Source organism: Chrysemys picta, chromosome 9 (assembly GCF_011386835.1).
Source record: "Chrysemys picta bellii isolate R12L10 chromosome 9, ASM1138683v2, whole genome shotgun sequence".
Taxonomy (NCBI): Eukaryota; Metazoa; Chordata; order Testudines; family Emydidae; genus Chrysemys; species Chrysemys picta.
In genome coordinates, this window is record NC_088799.1 from 47,461,548 (window position 1) to 47,483,940 (window position 22,393).

Below are 22,393 nucleotides of genomic sequence, written 5' to 3' on the forward strand. Positions count from 1 at the left end.
GCAGTGACAGTTAGGGGTTAAATGCTTTGAGGAGTGAGGGTGAAGGGACACAAATTTCTATTAATTTGAACTATTATTTTTTAACTCTGAAAACTTAATAGTAAATTTGAATGTTTGGTCTCATACAACCTTAAAAAAATTAAAGTGGGAAGGAATTCTTCTCCATCACCTCCAAATACTGCACAAGGGTGCTGTTTAATGATATTTGAACCCGAGGACAGCAGTGTGAAGTTCTTTAACATACTGTGGTAACAGTCCTGCTTGGTGAGAGGAGATATTAATTTAGAATAAGATTGCAGAATTAACTGTTGTTTTACCTGTATATTTATGTGGAAGGCTATGCGACATTCTTAATTTTTTTAAATGAAACCCTGAAAGCCAAACTCTTGCAGAGGGATGGCTGACTAGAGGCTTGGTCCTCTTTCCCCCTGCGCCCTTTGGCTTTTAGACGGTTAGAAAAGTTGTTTCTCATAGTATTACTAGGTTTTCCAAGTTTGTTCACCACTATTTCATGTCTGACAGCAAAAATCAATTGTATATGGCATGTAAGTTTTCACAGTAAAAGAGCTCTTGTCTAAATTTTTTACCCCATCTCCTGCTCCCACCAGTCTGTCATACTCAGTCAGAAAACCACTAATCTTGCATCATCTGCTGCGAACAATCATCTAACTTGAATGTTAAACCCTGTAGAATCATAGAATTGTCTAGGGGTGGAATGCCTTTCTCTATGGGGCTAGTGCTACTTTTTTCCCTTTCTTACATCTTTTTTGCTAGAATGTGTAAAAGGGAAATACCAACAGTGAAAGCTGGCTCCATGATATGTTCTGTTTCTGACCCATGGTAGGTAACTACTGCCCCAGCTGCTGGATAGTAGTTTAGAGTCTAATGTGCTTAAATGCACTAAATGCCTTGCAAGAAAAATCAAAGGACATCACATGAGCAGTAAGATGATTAAACCTGCTTTACTGCATATTGTTAGTTTGAATAATTGCTGCTACTGGGAATTCTAATAGTTTCCCACTAGTTACTATATTCTGTTCCTCTCCCTTCTTACTGGGTTAAATGTCCATGCCTTTGAATGCTGCTGCTGCTATGTAAAGTTTCAACTTTCTTTATAATAAATTGGATATTTAAAGTTTTTCACCTATTTTCCTGATTACCATAAAGCTAACAAATGATATTAATATGTTTTCTTAACTCAAACTCCAACTCAGTCTTATCATTAGACAACTTGATGAATTCTGAAGCCTCCACATTGCAGATAATAATCATACTATAAAGTGATTAACTCAGATATATCACTGTCAACATAGTGAACTGTCCTGAGTCTTTTAACAGTTAATGTACTTTCACAGTGAGTGGAATAGCTGGAGAACAAAGTTATTTCCTTCCACGGCAACATAAAGACAACAAAATCCCTAATGCTGTTAAACCCTCCACTTTCAACATTTCTAGTGCAGTGGTTTGTATTACAAAAGTCTCAGGAGCAGCAAATACTGTATTACATTTATTAGCAGAACAAGGAATACTGAATAGACTATTTAGCTTCATACTGAATAAGCTACTTTTTTTAAGTTAAAACTATTGTAAAATTTCCAGTTTTATTACTGGTAGCATTTCTGATGTTTTAAAAATGGTCCTTATTAGAATGAAGGTAAAAATCCTCCTGCATCAGCTAGATTTTCAATAACCTCCTTTATCCATGGTACATAGTTGGCTACCCGTGTATATGCACCATATTTCCTTTCTTCAGCACAGCCCTCACCCCAACTGACTATCCCTAGCAGGTACCAAGTGTCGTGGTAAGAGACAGCAAAGGGGCCTCCACTGTCTCCTTTACAAGCATCGTGGGCTTTGGCAGCATAGCCTGCACAGAACATGTTATCGGTAATGAGCTTTGCTGTTGACTGCCTACAGGTTTCCATGCTTACTATGGGCAGCTTGACTTTCATGAGGAAGCGTGTTCCAGGACCCCTCTGATGTGTGGAACCCCATCCACTCACCATCCCCCTAGTCCCTTCTGAAGTCAGCAAGGTTGCCAGGTTAGGATTGGGAAGGCAAATGGGGAGTGCATACTCATTAAATACAACATCGCTGCTCAAGTAGAGCAAAGCAATGTCACCGTTATAGTTATCTGAGTCATAGTGTGGATGTATCCAGCTCTGTTGCACTTCAATCTTTTGTTCTTTCACTTCTCTCTGGTGTTTGTCAAAGTCTCCTGCAATTGAAAACAAAGATGTTAAAGAATTCTAAATCCCTTCTGTAAGAGTTTCATGGGGGAAGCAGCTATGGTAGTAGATTAATGCTTCAGCCTCCCAAATTAAATCAAAATAGGTTACAACACCCATGAACCTAAATATGGAGGTTACAGTCTAAAGCCAGCACTGCTACCACTTTATAATTTGGCATGACAAGATCTATGCACAGCAGAGGGTAGGGAGAGGAGGGCGGAACTATCTGAAATTGTTTAGTGTGAGAGTTTATTGGGTCCTCACTACCATGCTCATGAAGAATTTAAATGCATTTTAAAACACCCACCACAATTTAACTACAGGCTCAAAGCTGGTTGGAACTAGAACTAGCTGGTTTATTAGAATGAACACTGGACTGTTTGTTAATTTGCATGGAGTCACAAGCCTGCTCAAAGTAGATAATGAAAGTCATGTGTCCTTTGAAATTTCACATCTTATTTTATGTCTACATGTGTATAGATAGATTAAGAGAAGAGGATACTGCTTAAAGTTTCCAGTGCTGCAGGTATTCAGAGCAACCAGTTTCCTCTCCAAGAAAACATTACTCCAATTCAAGAGGGAAGAAAAACTCACTAGCCTCCGTATGGTGGCTTGACTCTTCATAGGGATACAGGGCTCTTCTAATTAGGAATTTTCATGACTCCTAATACAACCAGTAGTGGATTTATCCATATAACACATTGTAAGGGAGGGAAGTACTATCCTCATTTTATATAGGAAGAATTGAGGCACAGCATAGATTAAGTCAGGGGTCCTCAAACTTCATTGCACTGTGACTCCCTTTTAACAACAAAAATTACTACACGACCCCAGGATGGGGGACTGAAGCCTGAGCCTACCCTAGCCCCCTCTACCCTGGGTGAGGGGAGGGAGGGGGACAAAGCCAAAGCCCAAGGGCTCCAGCCCCAGGCCTGTAACCTGAGCCCCACCACCTAGGGCTTCAGTCCCAGGCCCCAGCAAATCTAAACCAGCCCTGGCAACCCCATTAAAACAGTTTGAGAACCCCTGGATTAAGTGACTCGCCCAAGAAGTCTTTGGCAAAGCTGGGAATTAAACCCAAGTCTCACCTGTCCAAGTCCAGTGCCTCAACTACAGGCTATTTTCTTCCTCATCATCCAGTTCCCCCATTCCTCCTAAAGGAAATTAGAATCCTGCATACAGTTGCTAAGTAAGTTCTGCTGATTCAGTGAGGCAGATGTGACTTGTTACTTTCACCATGATAGACCATAAGAGAAACTAGCATGTTCTGCTCAGAGGGAACTAGGTGCACACACTAGATGGTCCTGCAGGAAACCCTACAAACAGCCAAACTTGGGCTGAGGTTTGTTTTATCATCAGTGGCTCTGTTAACCACAGGTTTGCCCTGTCAGCTATCTGTGGAAACCTGAAGCTAAAAGTAGCTCAATTCCTGCTAGCCAGTTCCATTACCATGGTCACAGCAGAGCCTGCGTTTGCAGGGCTGGGAGTTAGAAAAAAATTATTTCTATTTATAAACTGAGCAGTGAGAGTCAAGGAACTGGAACACCTCCGATGCCTTTCTAGTCACTTTTCAGAGCAGACTCATGTTTTCATAGTGTCTCCGGGAGCGTAGAGACTTTTCCAGTTGTGAGTTCACTCACCTACAGTAACATGATGTGGCTTGACAATCTCAAGGCAGTGGGCAGCAGTGACCACCCAGCGGCTGCTGATTAAACTCCCTCCACAGAAACCATAACCTCTGCTATTTCGGATAAGTACCTACAGTGAAAAAACAAGAGCAAGAACACACTCAACAGGACTTATTTAAATGTACTTTAATAGTTCCCTAGAAAATACTACTAATTTTATGATACCGAGGATGAAAATGATTAGGACTAAATCCCAAATACTACACAGGTGTTCAGAATTAATCAGTGTGATATCACTAGGGTGGATGGGTCTAAGGAGTGTAATTATGGACAATGATAAGATTGTAAGAACAGAACAGAATAATCACCAGACCAGGATACAAAGTAGCAGCCGTGTTAGTCTGTATCCGCAAAAAGAACAGGAGTACTTGTGGCACCTTAGAGACTAACAAATTTATTAGAGCATAAGCTTTCGTGGGCTACAACCCACTTCGTTGTAGCCCACGAAAGCTTATGCTCTAATAAATTTGTTAGTCTCTAAGATGCCACAAGTACTCCTGTTCTTTTTGCAGACCAGGATAGAAATTCAAGCAGAAGGCGATAACCAAAGTGGAGATGTCAGTCTTGTAGGGAAAACAAATCTAATGTGAGCTCCAGTACTGGCTGCAAAGCTTTGGGAGATGCTAGAACAAAAGAAAGCAAGGTCAGTGCCAAGAGACTATGATAGCCAAACAGTGCCTAGTTTAAAAAATGCTGTATATGAAGCTGCACAAGAAGAGCGAAAGTTAAGGGCCAAGAAAAGAAACAGAACTATTAGAAATAATGAAGAGGAACTGATCCTGAGCACCTGCAATTTTAGGTCAGTGGGAATTGGAGCCACTGAGCCAGCATCTCACAGGTCTCCAGATTTATAAAGTTGTGGAAAACCACACACACAGAAAGGGCAAGGAAAAATGATATTGGACGTCAGGGTGAGCTGTAAAGGGTAAAAGTGTGTGTGTGGGGGGGGGGGGGGGCGGATATCTCCCCAGGCCCCTCTTTTTAATATTAGATGTTCAGGTGTTGTCTACCCTGAATGGAGTGCTGGCTTTGCTAATGAATCAACACCATAAACACTTTAATTAAAAGGACTGAGAAAGATCAAAACACACATTCCCTGAACTTGCTAATAAGTCCTTCACCAAAGCTAAAGGAAACCAGACTTGATATTCCTCATATTTTTAAAGTTAAAATTAAAGAGGCGATGGGGAAGAAATGACTTTTTTGGGGGGAAAAACAACAAACTTCCATGCCCTTTTTAAATACAAGTATCGTAAAGAAATCAAAAAGGAACAAGCTATAAAATACAGCGGTACTACACGGTCAAGGCATAGCTATGTGTGAACAAGTTTAAAGATGAGCATTAAACCTGAATGTTTGGTATTTCAGGACTTTTGTGAGCTTGATGCTTATAAATTTCAGCCCTAATTCTGAACTCTTTTACGGTGCTTTGGAATAGGAGTAATGTCACACAAGTCACTGGAGTTACATCTGTGTAAAAGAGCCGAGTCTCGGGCCCAGTTATTGTACTGTTAAAATATAAAGTAAAATGTGAACACAAAAGTGGCAAAGGACAATGAAGCAAGGGATGGCACTACCTTGGATTCTGTATTAGACCCGGGAGGGAAATTATTCACAAAGGGGTCAAAAGAAAGCAAAGGTACAATATTGTAAAGATAGACCACTATAACAATGGTGTGCATTCAGAACAAGGCAAGTTGCAGCTCACTAAATATAGAGCAGTCAATTGAGTATTAAAAGCAGGAAAAAATCTTTAGCCATCAACTAATGAAGAGAGTACAAAATTTCTGGACTTCCCGCATTGATTTAGATCACATGTGTCAAACTCAAGGCCCGCGGGCCACATCCGGCCCGCCATACAATTATATCCGGCCCGCGAAATCGTTTTATATATCTGTTTTTAATGGCCCTGTGATATGACGCCCCAATAACACACACTACAAATCCCATGATGCAGTGCAATTGCCGCCAACGGCAAGCTGCGGTTCAAGTTCGCGGTCTGTTGATGTATACAACGCTAATATCAAATCAAAGCTAGACCCCAACAATGGCCAAGAGAAAAATTGATTCTGAAAACCGAGGCTTTCAAAGCCGGTGGGAGAATGAGTATATGTTTACTGAAATTGCAGGTAAACCAGTGTGTCTCCTTTGCGGGAGTAATATCGCTGTAATGAAGGAGTATAACCTAAGACGGCACTACGAGACGAAACATGAGAACAAATTCAAAAACCTGAGCGCAGGACAGAAGCTACAAAAGGTAGAGGAGTTGAAGAAGAATTTGACATCCCAGCAGACGTTTTTCACCAAAGCAAAATCACAAAGTGAAGCTGCTGTGAAAGCAAGTTTCATTGTGGCCGAAGAGATCGCCAAATCAGGACGGCCGTTTACCGAGGGGGAATTCGTAAAGAATTGTATGATGAAAGTGTGCGACGTCCTTTGTCCAGATAAAACGCGAGCGTTTGCAAATGTAAGCCTCAGCAGAAACACTGTTGCTAATCGGGTTTGTGAGATGGCGACTGATTTGAAAACACAGTTGACTGAAAGAGCAAAAGATTTTGTTGCATACTCCCTTGCCGTGGATGAAACTACTGACGCGACTGACACTGCACAGCTGGCGATATTTATCCGTGGTGTGGATTCCAATTTGTGCGTAACAGAGGAAATACTGGACATTAAATCGATGCACGGGACAATGAAAGGAGAAGACATCTTTGGAAATGTATTTCAAAGTGTAACCGACATGAAACTGCCGTGGGAAAAACTCGTTGGACTTACAACAGATGGCGCACCTGCTATATGTGGTGAAAAAAATGGACTGGTGGGAAGGATGCGCTCAAAGATGCGGGAGGAGAACTGTGCCGGTGAGTTGACAGTGTATCACTGCATCATACACCAGGAATCGCTGAGTGCTAAAGTCCTAAAAATGGATCATGTGATGAACACTGTAACACAAACCGTCAACTTTATCAGAGCCCACGGTTTAAATCACCGCCAATTCCAGTCTTTTCTGCGGGAAATAGATAGCGAGTTTGGCGATATGCCATATCATACGGAGGTCCGGTGGCTAAGTCGGGGAAAAGTTCTCAAAAGACACTTTGAGCTGCGAGAGGAAATCTGCCAGTTCATGGACAGTAAGGGGAAAGACTGCACAGTTCTGCGGGATGAAAAGTGGAAATGTAAGTTGGCGTTCCTGGCTGACATAACGTCGCATCTTAGCGCTTTAAACCTTCAACTCCAGGGACGGGAGCACATAATAACCGATATGCATGATGCAGTGAAGGCATTTCAAGTGAAGCTGCGCTTATGGGAGACACAAATGCACCAATGCAACTTGTCTCACTTTCCCTGTTGCCAAGTAATACGGAACCAAGAAAGTGCCACAGTTTTCCCAAATGCCACCTTTGCTGAAAAACTCAGCGCGCTGCGCACTGAGTTCGCACAGCGCTTCAGTGACTTTGAGGCACAGAAAAGTAACTTCGAGCTGCTTCGCAACCCATTTGCAGTCGATGTGGAAACCGCACCTGTAGAAATGCAGATGGAGCTGATAGAACTGCAATGTAACGGGACACTGAAGGCAAAGTACGACACTGCGGGGCCAGCACAGTTCACTCGCTTCATTCCTGAAGCGATGCCGCAGCTCCGCCAACATGCGGCTCGAATCCTGTCCATGTTTGGCAGCACATATCTGTGCGAGCAGCTGTTCTCTGTGATGAAAATTAACAAAACGTCACACAGGAGTCGCCTCACTGATGAACACCTGCAATCGATCCTGAGAATCTTCACAACACAGAACCTAACCCCAAACATAAACGAACTTGTTGCAAAGAAAAGACTCCAAGTATCAGGCTCTGACTAAATAGGACAAGAAAATGGAATGTTATGATTTGTTATGATTATACTTTTGCTTTAAATTCAATTTTTTATTTATATTTTCAGATTTTTTAATATTCCAGCATGTACAGATTTTGAATGTATTGTATTGACAGGATATTTTTTTATGAAGAGCAAAATATTTTAAGTTGAAATGTATTTATTTTGGAATGATATCCTGTATTTTGGTTCATATTAATGGTTAAAAAACATAAATATTTAGTCTGTTAAATAAATGGTTATACTGTTCGGCCCGCGAGTTTTGAGTTTTGGCCCCCTGTGCAATTGAGTTTGACACCCCTGATTTAGATGTAACTTTTCACTCATGGATCAATGAGCCATCATATATGACTTTATTTTGCTGGGATTTTCAAAGGAGCCTAAGAGAGTTAGGCAACCTTTAGCCCATATGTGACTCCCACTGAAGTCAATTTTTATTGGCTTTAATGGGAGCTGGAGGAAGCCCTTAAATGAGAGTAGAAAGAAGTATGTTAAATCACATGTACCTAACTAATCGCGAGGTACTTCAGCTTGACAAAGTGGGTGAAGCGATCAGGTTGGCAGTAAAGAGGTAGATAAGGAAATACAAATGAAACGCTTCATCTCATCTGTAACGTATCGCCAGACACCTTCAAAGGGAAACTCGCTTGACTAATCTATTGCTCTGAAAATAATAAGGGATCCAGAAGAACTTCAGATGACATTGTCACCTTGCCAAAAAACACCTGAAAGTTCTAAAAGCAGTGAACACGTAAAATAAGAAATACAGATGAAGAAGGCCAAACTCATTTTAATTACAGGTTTCAGAGTATCAGCCATGTTAGTCTGTATCCGCAAAAAGAACAGGAATACTTGTGGCACCTTAGAGACTAACAGATTTATTAGAGCATAAGCTTTCGTGGGCTACAGCCCACTTCTTCGGATGCATAAGAACATAAGAACATAAGAAAGGCTGTACCGGGTCAGACCAAAGGTCCATCTAGCCCAGTATCCTGTCTACCGACAGTGGCCAATGCCAGGTGCCCCAGAGGGAGTGAACCTAACAGGCAATGATCAAGTGATCTCTCTCCTGCCATCCATCTCCATCCTCTGTCAGACAGAGGCTAGGGACACCATTCCTTACCCGTCCTGGCTAATAGCCATTAATGGACTTAACCACCATGAATTTATCCAGTTCTCTTTTAAACTCTGTTATAGTCCTAGCCTTCACAACTTTCTCAGGTAAGGAGTTCCACAAGTTGACGGTGCGCTGCATGAAGAAGAACTTCCTTTTATTTGTTTTAAACCTGCTGCCTATTAATTTCATTTGATGACCCCTAGTTCTTGTATTATGGGAATAAGTAAATAACTTTTCCTTATCCACTTTCTCCACATCACTCATGATTTTATATACCTCTATCATATCCCCTCTTAGTCTCCTCTTTTCCAAGCTGAAGAGTCCTAGCCTCTTTAATCTCTCCTCATATGAGACCCGTTCTAAACCCTTAATCATTTTAGTTGCCCTTTTCTGAACCTTTTCTAGTGCCAGTATAAATGCATAGAATGGAACATATATTGAGGAGATATATATATACATACAGAGAGCATGAAAAGGTGGGAGTTGTCTTACCAACTCTGAGAGGCCAATTAAGTAAGAGAAAAAAAATTTTTAAGTGATAATCAAGATAGCCCGGTACAGACAGTTTGATAAGAAGTGTGAGAATACTTACAAGGGGAGATAGATGCAATGTTTGTAATGGCTCAGCCATTCCCAGTCCCTATTCAAGCCTAAGTTGATTGTGTCTAGTTTGCATATCAATTCCAGCTCAGCAGTTTCTCATTGGAGTCTGTTTTTGAAGCTTTTCTTTTGCAAAATTGCCACCCGCAGGTCTGTCATTGAATGACCAGACAGGTTGAAGTGTTCTCCTACTGGTTTTTGAGTGTTATGATTCCTGATGTCAGATTTGTGTCCATTAATTCTTTTGCTTAGAAACTGTCCGGTTTGGCCAATGTACATGGCAGAGGAGCATTGCTGGCACATAATGGCATATAGCACATTGGTAGATGACAGACCTGCGGGTGGCATTGAATAGGGACTGGGAATGGCTGAGTCATTACAAACATTGAATCTATCTCCCCTTGTAAGTATTCTCACACTTACTTATCAAACTGTCTGTACTGGGCTATCTTGATCATCACTTCAAAAGTTTTTTTCTCTTACTTAATTGGCCTCTCAGAGTTGGTAAGACAACTCCCACCTTTTCATGTTCTCTGTATGTGTATATTTATCTCCTCAATATGTGTTCTATTCTATGCATCCGAAGAAGTGGGCTGTAGCCCACGAAAGCTTATGCTCTAATAAATTTGTTAGTCTCTAAGGTGCCACAAGTACTCCTGTTCTTTTAATTACAGATATGGCCAAAATGACACTGGATAGGAAAGGCTTAGGAGTCTTGTTCCCTGGGCTCACTGCCACATGCTGTTATAAGATAGGAAAATGAAATAAAGAGAAGCATCATGAGTGAATATAAAGGTCTGTGAAAAGCTCAGTATCTAAACAGTAAGTGCCTTTTCTGCTGATGAGAGACGGTATTCGAAACCATGATCCTATCAGGCAGGATGCATGGAAGAGAAACACAGCCACATACCAAGCAGATGATGCAGAAGTTAAAATCTGAACAGTGATTCATGAAAATATTTGCCACTGACCATTGGGTAAGTAAGTAAACTAAGGTGAAGGACATGTTGTTTAGACTGACGATGATTGGTTCGCTGTACTGCAAGAAGAGGAGTTATGATAGACTATATTTAGGATCCCATGTACACCAATGAATGAGGTACAGTAACTCCTCACTTAACATTGTCCCGGTTAACATTGTTACGTTGCTAATCTATTAGGGAACAAGCTCGTTTAAAGTTGCGCAATGATCCCTTATAACGTCGTTTGGCAGCTGCCTGCTTTGTCCACTGTTTGCAGGATTCTCTGGAAGAACAGCCCCTCATTGTGGGGATTAGAACCGGGGGGGCTGCCAGCCCCCCCTCCCATCAGCTCCCCTGAATTCCCTGTAAGGTATTTGGCCCGGCAGCTGCCCAGCAGCAGTTCAGCTGTCCCTCCCCCCACTGCTGTGCTGCTCCTGACCTGCCCTCTGCCTTGGAGCTGCTCCCAGGAGCTTCCTGCTTGCTGGGGAAGGGAAGGAGAGGGTTGCTGATATCAGGATGTCCCCCTGCTCCTGCCTGCCACTCCGTACCCCCTCTCCACAAAGTGGAGGACGGGGACAGGGCTCGGGGACAGAACGGAGGGAGCTTGCTGGAAGGGGGGAGGGATAGCTCAGTGGTTTGAGCATTAGCCTGCTAAACCCAGGGTTGTGAGTTCAATCCTTGAGGGGGCCTTTTAGGGATTTGGGGATTTAGTTGGGAATTGGTCCTGCTTTGAGCAGGGGGTTGGACTAGATGTCCTCCTGAGGTCCCTTCCAACCCTGATATTCTAAGCTGTTGTTTCCAGTCAGAACTAGCTGATCTGCTTAAAAGGGCAATGTACTTGAAGTGGCATCAGCGTACTTAAAGGGGCAATGCACATCTCTCTCTCTCACTCATGCATGCACCCCCCAGCACTTTGGAAAGTCAGCATCTGTGCAGCCGTGCATGTGCTGTCAGGAGGTGGGTTGTGTGCTCCAGCTGGATAGCGTGGGCTCATCATCATGTTCAGTTTTTGCAGGGAAGTGTTTGCAGCTACTGACCTGCATCTATTGTGTTTCCTCCCTCCTGCCTCAGGCCATGCTGCCTTGTAGAGTGTGAGGTTACATTAACAACAGCATACTAAACCTTGAGGGCTCAGCTGAGTACTAGTTCATCATTCAGCAGCAAGGCATTCCCTGGGAAATATCCCACCCTCTGACTCTACCACCTCAACCAAGCTTCACAATCATTCATTGCTGTGTACAATATTAAACTGTTTGTTTAAAACTTATATTGCATATGTATATAATGTCTTTTGTCTGGCAAAATTTTTTTCCCTGGAACTTAAACCGCCCCCCACATTTACATTAGTTCTTATGGGGAAATTGGATTTGCTTAACATCGTTTCACATAAAGTTGCATTTTTCAGGAACACAACTACAATGTTAAGTGAGGAGTTACTGTAACTACAGTGTGGGCCACCAAAAAAGAAGCTTCGGAGATACACTGAGGATCTACGTGGTTCTGTTTGGCCCTGAACAGGGATACTTGGCAATACCTTAATGAGGTCCTGGCTGTGGCACAGAGTGAGCAGTGATAAGGGAAGGAGATGCCGTGTTCGTGACTCAATATGCAAGAGAAATGTTACCTGCCAGGGACAGTGGCCACGACGGCAGAAAGATCCCCCAGTGATCCTGGTATCATCATACTCTGCAGTTTGGTAGACATTTGTCCAGCTGTGTAGATCTCCATCTGTCAGGTTTCCTTCAGCTTCGGTCTGATTGAGGCCGTCGTGCACATTCTGCCCCTCTGCTGACGTATTGAGTTCAGGGTCGCCCCCCTCCACCGACCCATTGAGCCCAGGGGCGCCCCCCTCTGCCATCCCACTGAGCGCAGGGGCGCGCCCCTCTGCTGTTTCATTGAGTTTTGGGGTGCCCCCCTCTGCCATCCAGTTGAGCCCAGGGGTGCCACCCTCTGCTGACCCATTGAGCCTGGGGGTCTCCCCCTCTGCTGACCCATTGAGCCTGGAGGTCTCCCCCTCTGCTGACTCATTGAGCCCAGGGCCGGAACCCCTCTCCGCTGACTCATTGAGCCCGAGGGCGCCCCCCTCCACTGACTCATTGAGCCCAGGGGTGCCCCTGTCTGCTGACTCATTGAGCCCAGGGATGGAGCCCCCCTCTGCCATCCAGTTGAGCCCGAGGGCGCCCCCCTCCACTGACTCATTGAGCCCGAGGGCGCCCCCCTCCACCGACTCATTGAGCCCAGGGGCGCCCTCCTCCACCGACTCATTGAGCCCGGGGGCACCCCTCTTCACCTTCCCGTTGAGCCTGGGGGCTCCCCCCTCTGCCATCCCATTGAGCCCAGGGGCAACTTCCTCCAAAGCACTCATGGATCTTTTAATCAGCCCACAGGGAAACTGAGCTGAAAAATAAGAAAAACAGCCTTTGGGTTTAAGTGTCAAGTTTTGATCCCTAAACTAATTCTGCTCCTCTTCAGCTGTCTGAAGATGAACCATTGACCACCCATTAATCCTTCCCATCATCCAAATGCAAGTGAAGAGACGTACAATGGGTATCAACTCCTGATAGATCAAACACATTGCCTCCACTGGTTCCTAGGCTCTAGGAACCCTGTTACTCATGCCAAGTGCTTTTACTCAATGTACTGTGAGCAGCTGTGTCTGGTGACCAGGCTCCCTGTCTGGTCACCGAGTCAGCGGTGTACTCCCTGCACTACACAGTGTGGAGTAATCTCCTTTTCCTTTGCCCAGGAATTCCTCCCTGCTGAAATAATGTTGGCAGAGCCTGAAAGTCCTAGAGGGATATTTGGGCTTCGAGATCAGAGTTTGCCTTCAGTAAAGGGAGTGGAATAAAGACAGTGGAGAAAAAGCCAGATTTTCCAGGCTTGCTGGTGTTTCCATTGGTAAATGAGTATACTTCAATTCTACATCACAGCAACCAGTTTTTCCCATAGATTCATTGGTGCATGTGACAGTCCAAGGGCAAGTGGGCAACCCAATGAAGAGGGAAGGGCAGTGGCTGTAAACCTGTCCTGCTCTTCACTCTAAGTAACCCAGCGTCCCAGAGCCATTACCTGATTGCGTACACCTCTTTCCATCATCACCCAGGGCATAACCCTCCGCACAGGAGCACATCACACGAAGGGAGTGTGCGGTGTCTTGGCAATACTGCCAGCAGCCGCCGTTCTTGTACCAGCATTCAAACTTCTCTGCAGGGGAAAGACTTTGAATCATTCTGCTTATTGTTAGGAAAGGGCCCAGTAGCACATCAGTTTCTCAGCAGCAGGGCTGTAACAAACCAATGGAGCCAATGGCAGAGAAGAAATACATCTCTATGCTATTTGATCTACTGCTTTGGAGGCCAGAAGTAAAACCACATCCCCCAATTTAACTGAATGGCCAAGATCCTGACAGAGTGAGAGGCAGGGCTGGATTAATGCAGGGGCTTTAGGGGCTGCAGCCCAGGGCCTCAGGCTAAGGGGGACCTGCGGGCCGGACAGGGCCTGCTGTTTCTTTTCATCTGGCTCACGGCAAGTCTCTGTGCTGTGGGCCGGACACCAGTCCCTGAGCCTCGGTGCACCCCCCAAAGCTGAAGCCGCAAGCACCAGCTCGCCAAGGTGCCCCTGTGGCCCCTAGGTGAAGGGCATTCAGGGAATCTCTGCATGCTGCCCCCAGCACCAGCTCCACAGCTCCCATTGGTGCAGAGCAGCCTGGCCCCTCTGCCTAGGGGCCGGACATGCCGGCCACCTCAAGGAGCAGAGCAACACGGAGCCAGAGCAGGCAGGGATACTGACCTTAGCCGTGCTACACTGCAACCAGGAGCCATCTGAAGTAAGCGCCTCCCGGCCAGAGCCTGCACCCCGCACTCCCTCCTGCATCCCAACCCCGTCCCATCCTTGGCCCCACCCCAGAGCCCAACTGCCCCATCTGGAGCTGCACCCCCTCCTGCACCCCAATCCCCTGCCCCAGCCCTGAGCCCACTCTCTCACTCCAACACCCCAGCAGCCCCACAAAATCTAATAGCCCTAGGTGAGTTAATCCGGCCCTGCCCTGAAGAGCTTACAGTACTATCTATCTCCCTTCTGCAGTTAGTCTGTAAGCGCCTGGGGGTAGGGAAGATTCCTTCACTTGTTTCTGGGAGGTGCTGAACATATTGGTGCACTTGAAAAGATAATAAATAATAGCAACATTGCTGTAATGAGATGTATTTGGCAAACATAAGTGAATGAAACTTCACTGGGGAGATCATAGACTCATACTCATAGACTTTAAGGTCAGAAGGGACCATTATGATCATCTGGTCTGACCCCCTGCATGCTGCAGGCCATAAAACCGTCCCTACCCCTTCCCTGGACTCTGCTGTTGAAGTCCCCAATGCTGTTTTTAGTGACTTCAATCGGCAGAGACCCTCCTGCTAGAGATCCCTGCCCCATGCTGCGGAGGAAGGCGAAAAACCTCCAGAGGCTCAGCCAATCTGCCCTGGAGGAAAATTCCTTCCCGACCCCAAATATGGCGATCAGTAAGACCCCGAGCATATAGGCAAGAGTCTCCAGCCTGACCCCTGTTAGCCATTATACTATTTACCTACCATTGCTTGGTTTTCCTTGACTACTATGTTTTACCATTAAACCATTCCCTCCATAAACTTATCTAACTTAATCTTAAAACCAGACAGGTCCGTCGCCCCCACCATTTCCCTCGGAAGGCCGTTCCAATATTTCACCCCTCTGACGGTCAGAAACCTTCGTCTAATTTCAAGCCTGAACTTGGACAAAGTTATGGACAAAGAAAGAGTCACTTGTAATTTTTCTTAGTTCCCACTTCTAGTTATTCTGGGTAGCAATTTCCTGCCGTGTTCTTTCTTGCAGACTGTAGATGGTGTTTCAGAGGGGAAGGAATCAGAAGTTTTTTTTTTTTTAAAGGCAATAGTGCCACCATTTTGTTCTAGAATGGTTCACTTAACATGAACTTAGCACATATGGTTTCTCCATGTTTGTATTGTACACTGAGTGTTGGCTAGCGTGTCTGATTCACAGATTCATAGACTACTACTGGAAGGGACCTCGAGAGGTCGAGTCCAGTTCCCTGCCCTCATGGGCATTTGATGATACACTTGATGAAGCTGATTACTAAGATAATGGAGCCCCAATCCATGCAGCTCTGTGATCACAGTATATGTTTCTGTGGTATTAGGGCACCGGAGGAGCTGTGTCTCAATCAGACCAATGGAGTTAATAATAATGTCTTCTTTATAGGTGAAATTCAGCCCTGCTCAGACAGCCAGCATAAGTGTCTAGGGTGAATTTCAGCCTTTAACCTTTCTTCAAGAGAATGCCTGTGTGCATTTCCACACTCACCTATTTCACACTGCTTTCCTCCGAACAGTGGGGGACAGATACAGAAATAATCGTAGTGTTTCAGTTTGCAGACGCCACCGTTCTTACAGGGATTTTCTTTGCAGGGATTTAAATCTGTTTGGAAGAAGAGACGCACATTGTGCTACCTTGTCACATCACATACAGTTCCGTGACTTAGCAAAGGCCTGGCACGAGGAAGTTGACATGTATTCTGTCTGGGTCTTCTTTCCACACTGCCTCGTGGCAACCAACAACAGCATAAGAAAATCTCCCCAGCTCCTACCTTTGTAAACAAACCAAAACTCCATCTGCAAGAAATAATCACAAGAGAGGAAAACATTAGTTAATAGGGCAAGACACATTATCTACTGACTATAGGAAATAGGAAATAATGGTCCCTGTAGCATTTTTTCCTTAACTAATCTATATTGTGGCTGTGGGTTCACCCTTAGCTGCTGAGAGCGCCTCTTTCGCTAGCCAGTTAACCACTGGGCCAAAGTGACAGTTAACTGGTTAAACCAGTAGCGAACCAGGTAGCGAGTGACAGATTATTTTTCTTGCTTTTGCTTTGGAAAATACAACATGGAAAGGCATAAGGATTTCCCCAAAGATTTTCCTTTTTTAACTTGCCAGTAGCCAACAATCCTAATTCCTATGTTCAGAGACTGAAACTTCTGATCTTTTAGCCTCTTAATTTATCATCTGGGGCTCTCAAATAAGATTCTATTAAAGAGTTTAACAGGTAACCACCCAATCAGCTGGTTGTAGATAATTGTACTTCTCTTTGTTAAGTGCTAAGCTTGCCCATCTCTGGTCTTGACAGATCCTGTACTTCCTTTATATTGTTTCCTATATCTGGGGTGGTGAGGGGTCCCCAATCCCCTGCATCTGAAGTAAGCTGGTGGGATCTCCAGAATCAGCAAGGACAGTATTGACATTGGCCAAGATTTTCAAAGTTGATTAGTAGTTTTGGGTACCCAACCTCAGGCACTTTAAAGGGACCCAATGTCCTGACAGTGCTCCACATCCACCCACTGAGAATCACCCTTCAACATGTCTCAAGTGGGACAGCCAAAAAATCACCCGTTGCCTTTGAAAATCTTGATTTCCTTCATGGCATGCTTCAGTAGCACTGAATTATTCAACCAGCTTTCTTGGCACCTTATTTGATGCTTTGCAATTCATCAGAAACCTGGAGTAAAAACTCATGTTCCTTAGAAATGGGGGAATAGGACATCATAGCCTGTCTGTGCTCTTTTGTTAAGGTTACATAATTTCTGGGTTGTTTGTTTTATGCTTAATTACATTTTTGGAATTAGCTAATAATAATGATCAAAATTATAATTTTTTTCTATCATTGGCATTCTGGTGGCCTTTGGCCTTGCGGTTTATCATATGTAGGGCCCAACCAAATTCACAGCCATGAAAAACGTGTCACAGACCGTGAAATCTGGTCTCCCATCGTGAAATCTGGTCTTTTGTGTGCTTTTACCTTATACTACACAGATTTCACGTGGGAGACTGGCATTTCTCAAATTGGGGTTCCTGACCCAAAAAGGAGTTGCAGGGGGGGGTCACAAGGTTATTTTAGCAGGGGTCATGGTATTGCCACCCTTATTTCTGTGCTGCCTTCAGAGCTGGGCAGCTGGAGAGTGGCGGCTGCTGACTGAGGGCCAAGCTCTGCAGGCAGTAGCGCAGAAGTAAGGGTGGCAATACCAGACCATACATCCTTACTTCTGCGTTGCTGCTGGCGTCTGACTTGGGGGCCGCCAAAGCGACTGGCTGCAGAGCCACTCCAGGAGCGCTCAGTGGTTTGAGCATTGGCCTACTAAACCCAGGGTTGTGAGTTCAATCCTTGAGGGGGCCATTTAGGGAACTGGGATAAAAATCTGTCTGGGGATTGGCCCTGCTTTGAGCAGGGGGTTGGACTAGATGATCTCCTGAGGTCCCTTCCAACCCTGATATTCTATGATTCTATGATGTTCTCCAGCTGCTCAGCTCTGAAGGCAGCGCTGCTGCGAGCAGCAGCACAGAAGTAATAGTAGCAGTACCACAACCCACCCCTACAATAACCTTGCAACCCCCCCACAACTCCTTTATGGGTTAGGACCCCTACAAATTACAACACTGAAATTTCAGATTAAGATAGCTGAAATCATGAAATTTATGATTTTTAAAATCCTATGACCGTGAAATTGACCAAAATGGACTGTGAATTTGGTAGAGCCCTAATCATATCTAAGGCTACGATTTAGTCATGGGTATTTCTAATAAAAGTCATGGACAGGTCACAGGCAATAAACAAAAATTCATGGCCTGTGACCTGTCCATGACATACTAGAAATACCCCTGACTAAATCTTTGGGGGGCCACTACTGGGGGGAGGGGTGCCCTGGGGGCCACTGCCAAGCGGGGGGCAGCGGCACCAGCTGCCAGGGTCCGCTGAGCAGCAGCTGCTCTGGCCGCCCCAGGACTGATGCCAGGGGTTCCGGACAGTGGCTGCTCCAGCTGCCCCAAGGACTGCTGCTCGGGCGGCCCCTGGGGCCAGCCGCACCGGCCGCTGTTTGGGCGTTCTCTGGGGCCAGCTGCCTGTGGCCGCCCAAGCAGCGGCCGGTGCGGCTGGCCCCGGGGCCACTCCAGCAGCGGCTCTGGGGCGTCTGGCTGGGGGGCTGCTGCAGCAGCAGCTGGTGTGGCTGTCCCCGGGCCCACCTGAGCAGCTGGCCCCAGAGCCAGCTGCTTGGACGGCCCTTGGGTCAATCACACCGTCCGCTGCAGAAGTCATGGAGGTTGTGGAAAGTCAGAGAATCCGTGACTTCTGTGACCTCCTTGACAAACCCAGAGCCCTAATCGTATCAATGGAAATCCTGGGTGAGAACACTCCCAACTGACCAGCTATTGCTTGCTGCTTTTTCTGAAGTGAAATGCCTCACCGTTTTCTCCTGCGATTGGAAAATCTCCTTTGCCTCCTCGAAGGAGCATGTTTCCTCAGTGCATTCTCTCTCCAAGTTCCCTGGGTGAATTTCCTCCAGGAACTGGTTAGCGCGTTTACGGATCTTCAGCACCTGGTGTGCTTCTTCTTTTCTCACAAACACTAGGAAAACAAAATTGGATCCGACCATTAATGTTGTCACAGGAAGCCAAAGCTTCATCTTTAGGATAGAAATGAGTCATTTATGCTTTAACTTGGCTAAATAACACAGCGGAGGAGACAACTTTCAAAAAATCAAAACAGACTTAAGGACAACTTTACTCAGTTTGTCTATGCCCCAACAAAGAGTCAGTATTCCACTAGGCGGTGAGCAGCTGACTAGTATTTCAGTGGATTAAGAAGAATACTTCATTTAAAAGGACCCAGCCTCAAAATTCATGAGGTTGGGTTAAAGTTCATTTATTTGTGCTAATGACCAGGCATAGTGTTCGGCAGGTCTCAGTTAATCAAGGACTTACTGTGTCCAAATGAAATAAATAAAACTTATCTAAATATTTTATGTCCAAAATATAAAAACAGAATGTTCAGGCTCTCTACTGTGTCACCTCAGAGATGAAGCCAAAACCCAGGACAAGAAAAACTCAGTAGAAATGAAAGAGAACACCCCGAATATATATCTCAATAAAGCATACCCATTTTCCCCTGTTATAATGCTTTTTGGCAGAACATTTCTTCCAGTGTAAAGCAACTTCGGACAAAAAAAAAAAGCTTCTGATAGAACATAGCAGTGGAGGAAAGTCTACAATACGTCACCTCCATCTGCTTAGCTATTGCTTACAATCACCTTTGTGAGAACATCAGTGCCTATAGATAACACCTTAAAAGAAAACTGCTACCACTTAGCTTCATGCAGCATTGTGAAAAGTTCCCCACCTATCCTTTGCTTGGGCAGTGACATCACTCTCTTCCCATTTTGGCTAAAACATTCTGTAGAGATTGTCAATTGCATGTCAAATGTTTGGTTTGGCATATCTGAATTTCAGAGGGACTGTTGTCACTCTCCTGTTGAACAGTGGCCCTGGAGAAATGGGGGACCAAAATCAGAGGTTGTTAAGCAGTTTTTAGTCTCCTATAGTTAAGATATTGTATCACTGCACCTCTGCTGTGAGAGACAATACTGCAATTCCTGAGTCAGTAAATTACTAGCCCTGGGATCCCGGAACCCAATGAAAGAAATTAGATTGTTATTATTAGCTCATCTTAAAAGAAACCCCCCAAAACCATAGGAATCGTAATCAGCAGCTTTACTGGATGAGTGAAAGGGAACTTCCCGCTTACTGAGCCAGGAGGAGCTCTCCAAAGCTTGTCTCAGCTGGGAGTCTCTCTGGGCTAAATTTTCAACCTGGCTGCCTGAAGTGAGCCACTTAAATACAATTTGAAGCATTTAAATGCTGATATATGCTCTGATCCTGCAATCAGATGCATGAGGCTTTTTGTTTCCTTTGCCATTCCAGTTGCAGGATTGGGTCCCTTGTCAGGAGGCACTGTGGGGTCTAGGGGATAGTGCACTGGGCTGAGAGTCAGGAGACCTGAGTTCTGTTCCCAGCTGACTTGTGTATTTTGGCAGGTCACTTCATTTCTCATTACAGCTCTACAAAATGGGGTTAATGATACCTGCCTTTGCGAAGCGCTTTGTGGGCTACGTAGGAAAAGCACTACAGAACAGGAAAGTAGTAGTATTAGATCACCACAGGTTCCTAAAACACAGATTTAGGTGCCTCACTTTGATCATCCAAGTCTGAGAATGTGGCCCTCTGTGCATAACTCATTGGATCCTATAAGTCCAGCATCACAAGGAGGTTACTGGGCCTCAAGTAGGAAGCCCAGATATGGTGAGTTCATTAATAACTATGAATGAATTCTCATTTTTCTCCTGTGCATTTCAGGAAGTGCCTCTCGCCAGCTGAACCTTCAAGACGCTGTGCTCAGAAAATGGGTGCAGTGTAATTTTAAATGCAGGCTCTCGGTGTGAGAAAGTGAAGTTAAAATGTAGGTCAGAAGTCCCTACCTGAAAATGAAACTGACCAGCTGCTGTAGATGAAACACATTAGTAAGAGAAATGTCACAAGTAAGGAACCTCTAGCCATTTTCGTGGCCATGCAGAATCTTCTGGTTTACAGATGGTCCCCTGCTGGGAGAAAAGGAGAATGAAGTAGACAGATCCTGGACAAAAACAAGCAGAGATCAACACATAGTGAAAGAGAGAGAGAGGGGAAAATGGACTCAAGGGAAAAAAGGAGGAGGCAATACAGAGAAAAACTAGGTTTTGTTAGTCTTAGTCATCTGACTCCATTTGTATTCTCTCTCCAAGTGACTGACGATGCACATTGTAATAGGAACCCAAATGCTCCGCTCACAAGGCCAAGTGTGCAGACTGACAGAACCCAGGGAAGTTGCAGAGGATAAAGAGCCTGAGCCAAGTCCATGGAAAGACACTGATTGACTTCAACGGGCTTTGGATCAGGCCCAAACTGAGCAGAAACCAGTTCTGACAGCCCTGTTTAAAGTCTATGGAGAACCTCACACCCAGATCTGGCTTACACATTGGCTAGTCGAGCCTGGTGTCTATTAGCTGCTGTTGAGCTCCTGATGGGCTTGTCAAGTAAGATCCAAATGCTAGACTTTTACACAGTGAGCCACCCGCCAATGCAAGTCCACAGGACAGCAACACACACCTGCCAGTAAGGGTTCTGAGAGGGAACGATGGGATCTCTTCACACGGTCATCAAACACTAGGGAACCTTGCGAGCGGGTCAGTGCAGACTGTTTTGGGACACCGACAGCCCCTTCTAAAAGCCAGGGCCCAGAATACATTTGCATTTTGAAAGCACTGTAATTATAAACACTTACCGTTTTAGGGCACTAGAAGTAATATTTGGATGAACACCAAAGACAGAGATGAGGGCCTAGAGGTTGATCATTAACCTATCACAAATATTGACAGAGGAAGCAAAGCTCTTTTGAGTCCATGGAGCCAACCTGCACTCTAAAGCAAAAATGTTTTGTTCCATCTTTAAATCCTGTACTAAAGGCTGTTTTCCTGCAGCGTGCTTCTTGGGGAGGGTTTTGATTGTATCCTTTATGCTTTTGTGGGAGGGCTTCTGAAATCCTGTCTTTTGGTGGTGCATTGGTATCACCTGGTTTGAATGACCCATGAAACTTTGAGCTCTGTAAATATCTGCTGCAATGGGTGACCCTCAGATTCGTGTGTGGGCAGAAGGATTCAGATGAGCCATTTGCTGGAAGGCAAATGTTGCCCTGTGATAATCATGGCTATTCATGTTTGCTGCCTCTCGTTGGAACCTTGGCTTAGAAGCTTTGACAAGGTTATTACTAATAGATGAGACAGATCCTTCCTCCTGGCTCAGTAGGTAGCAGCCCCAATTCGCTCAGGTGCAAAGGTCCCTGGGGTTCAATTTCCTGCAAATGCTTCCCTATCAAGAAACATAATCCTGCATTAATATCCTTAGTTACTCCCTCTGCCTTAATTCTACTCCCAAATGAAACACACTGTGAAAAGAGCAAGTGTGTTTCAGAGGAGTCCAGGAGAGCACCAAGCATTTGCCCTTCTCTAGCGTTCCACT

At 44.9% G+C, this 22,393-nt stretch overlaps 1 protein-coding gene across 4 annotated transcripts; it reads right to left on the reverse strand.

The window, feature by feature from the left end:
• Positions 1-1,494: 1,494 nt before the first annotated feature.
• On the reverse strand, positions 1,495-21,795 carry LOC101933935 (coagulation factor IX-like). Of its 4 annotated transcripts, none has more exons than XM_065556124.1 (9): positions 21,660-21,795; positions 20,818-20,940; positions 18,751-18,911; positions 16,104-16,128; positions 15,821-15,934; positions 13,538-13,672; positions 12,093-12,865; positions 3,872-3,989; positions 1,495-2,218 (listed from the first exon to the last, which is right to left on the reverse strand). In XM_065556124.1, the coding sequence occupies exons 2-9, from the start codon at positions 20,906-20,908 to the stop codon at positions 1,644-1,646; spliced, it is 1,992 nt and encodes a 663-aa protein (XP_065412196.1). In that variant the 5' UTR covers positions 20,909-20,940; positions 21,660-21,795; the 3' UTR covers positions 1,495-1,643. The 4 variants fall into 4 exon arrangements, with proteins under 4 accessions (XP_065412196.1, XP_023958995.3, XP_065412197.1 ...); XM_024103227.3 differs by having other exon boundaries at positions 20,818-20,937; positions 21,660-21,794; XM_065556125.1 differs by lacking the exon at positions 21,660-21,795 and adding an exon at positions 21,485-21,621 and having other exon boundaries at positions 20,818-20,937.
• Between the last annotated feature and the right edge of the window lie 598 nt (positions 21,796-22,393).

Coding starts and splice junctions, on each gene's coding strand:
- LOC101933935 (XM_065556124.1), bottom strand. CDS start 20,908: ATGGCCACGAAAATGGCTAGAGGTTCCTTACTTGTGACATTTCTCTTA. Junction 18,912..20,817: donor CTGGTCAGTTTCATTTTCAG/GTAGGGACTTCT, acceptor TTGTTTTCCTAG/TGTTTGTGAGAAAAGAAGAA. Junction 15,935..16,103: donor GTTTTGGTTTGTTTACAAAG/GTAGGAGCTGGG, acceptor TCTTCCAAACAG/ATTTAAATCCCTGCAAAGAA.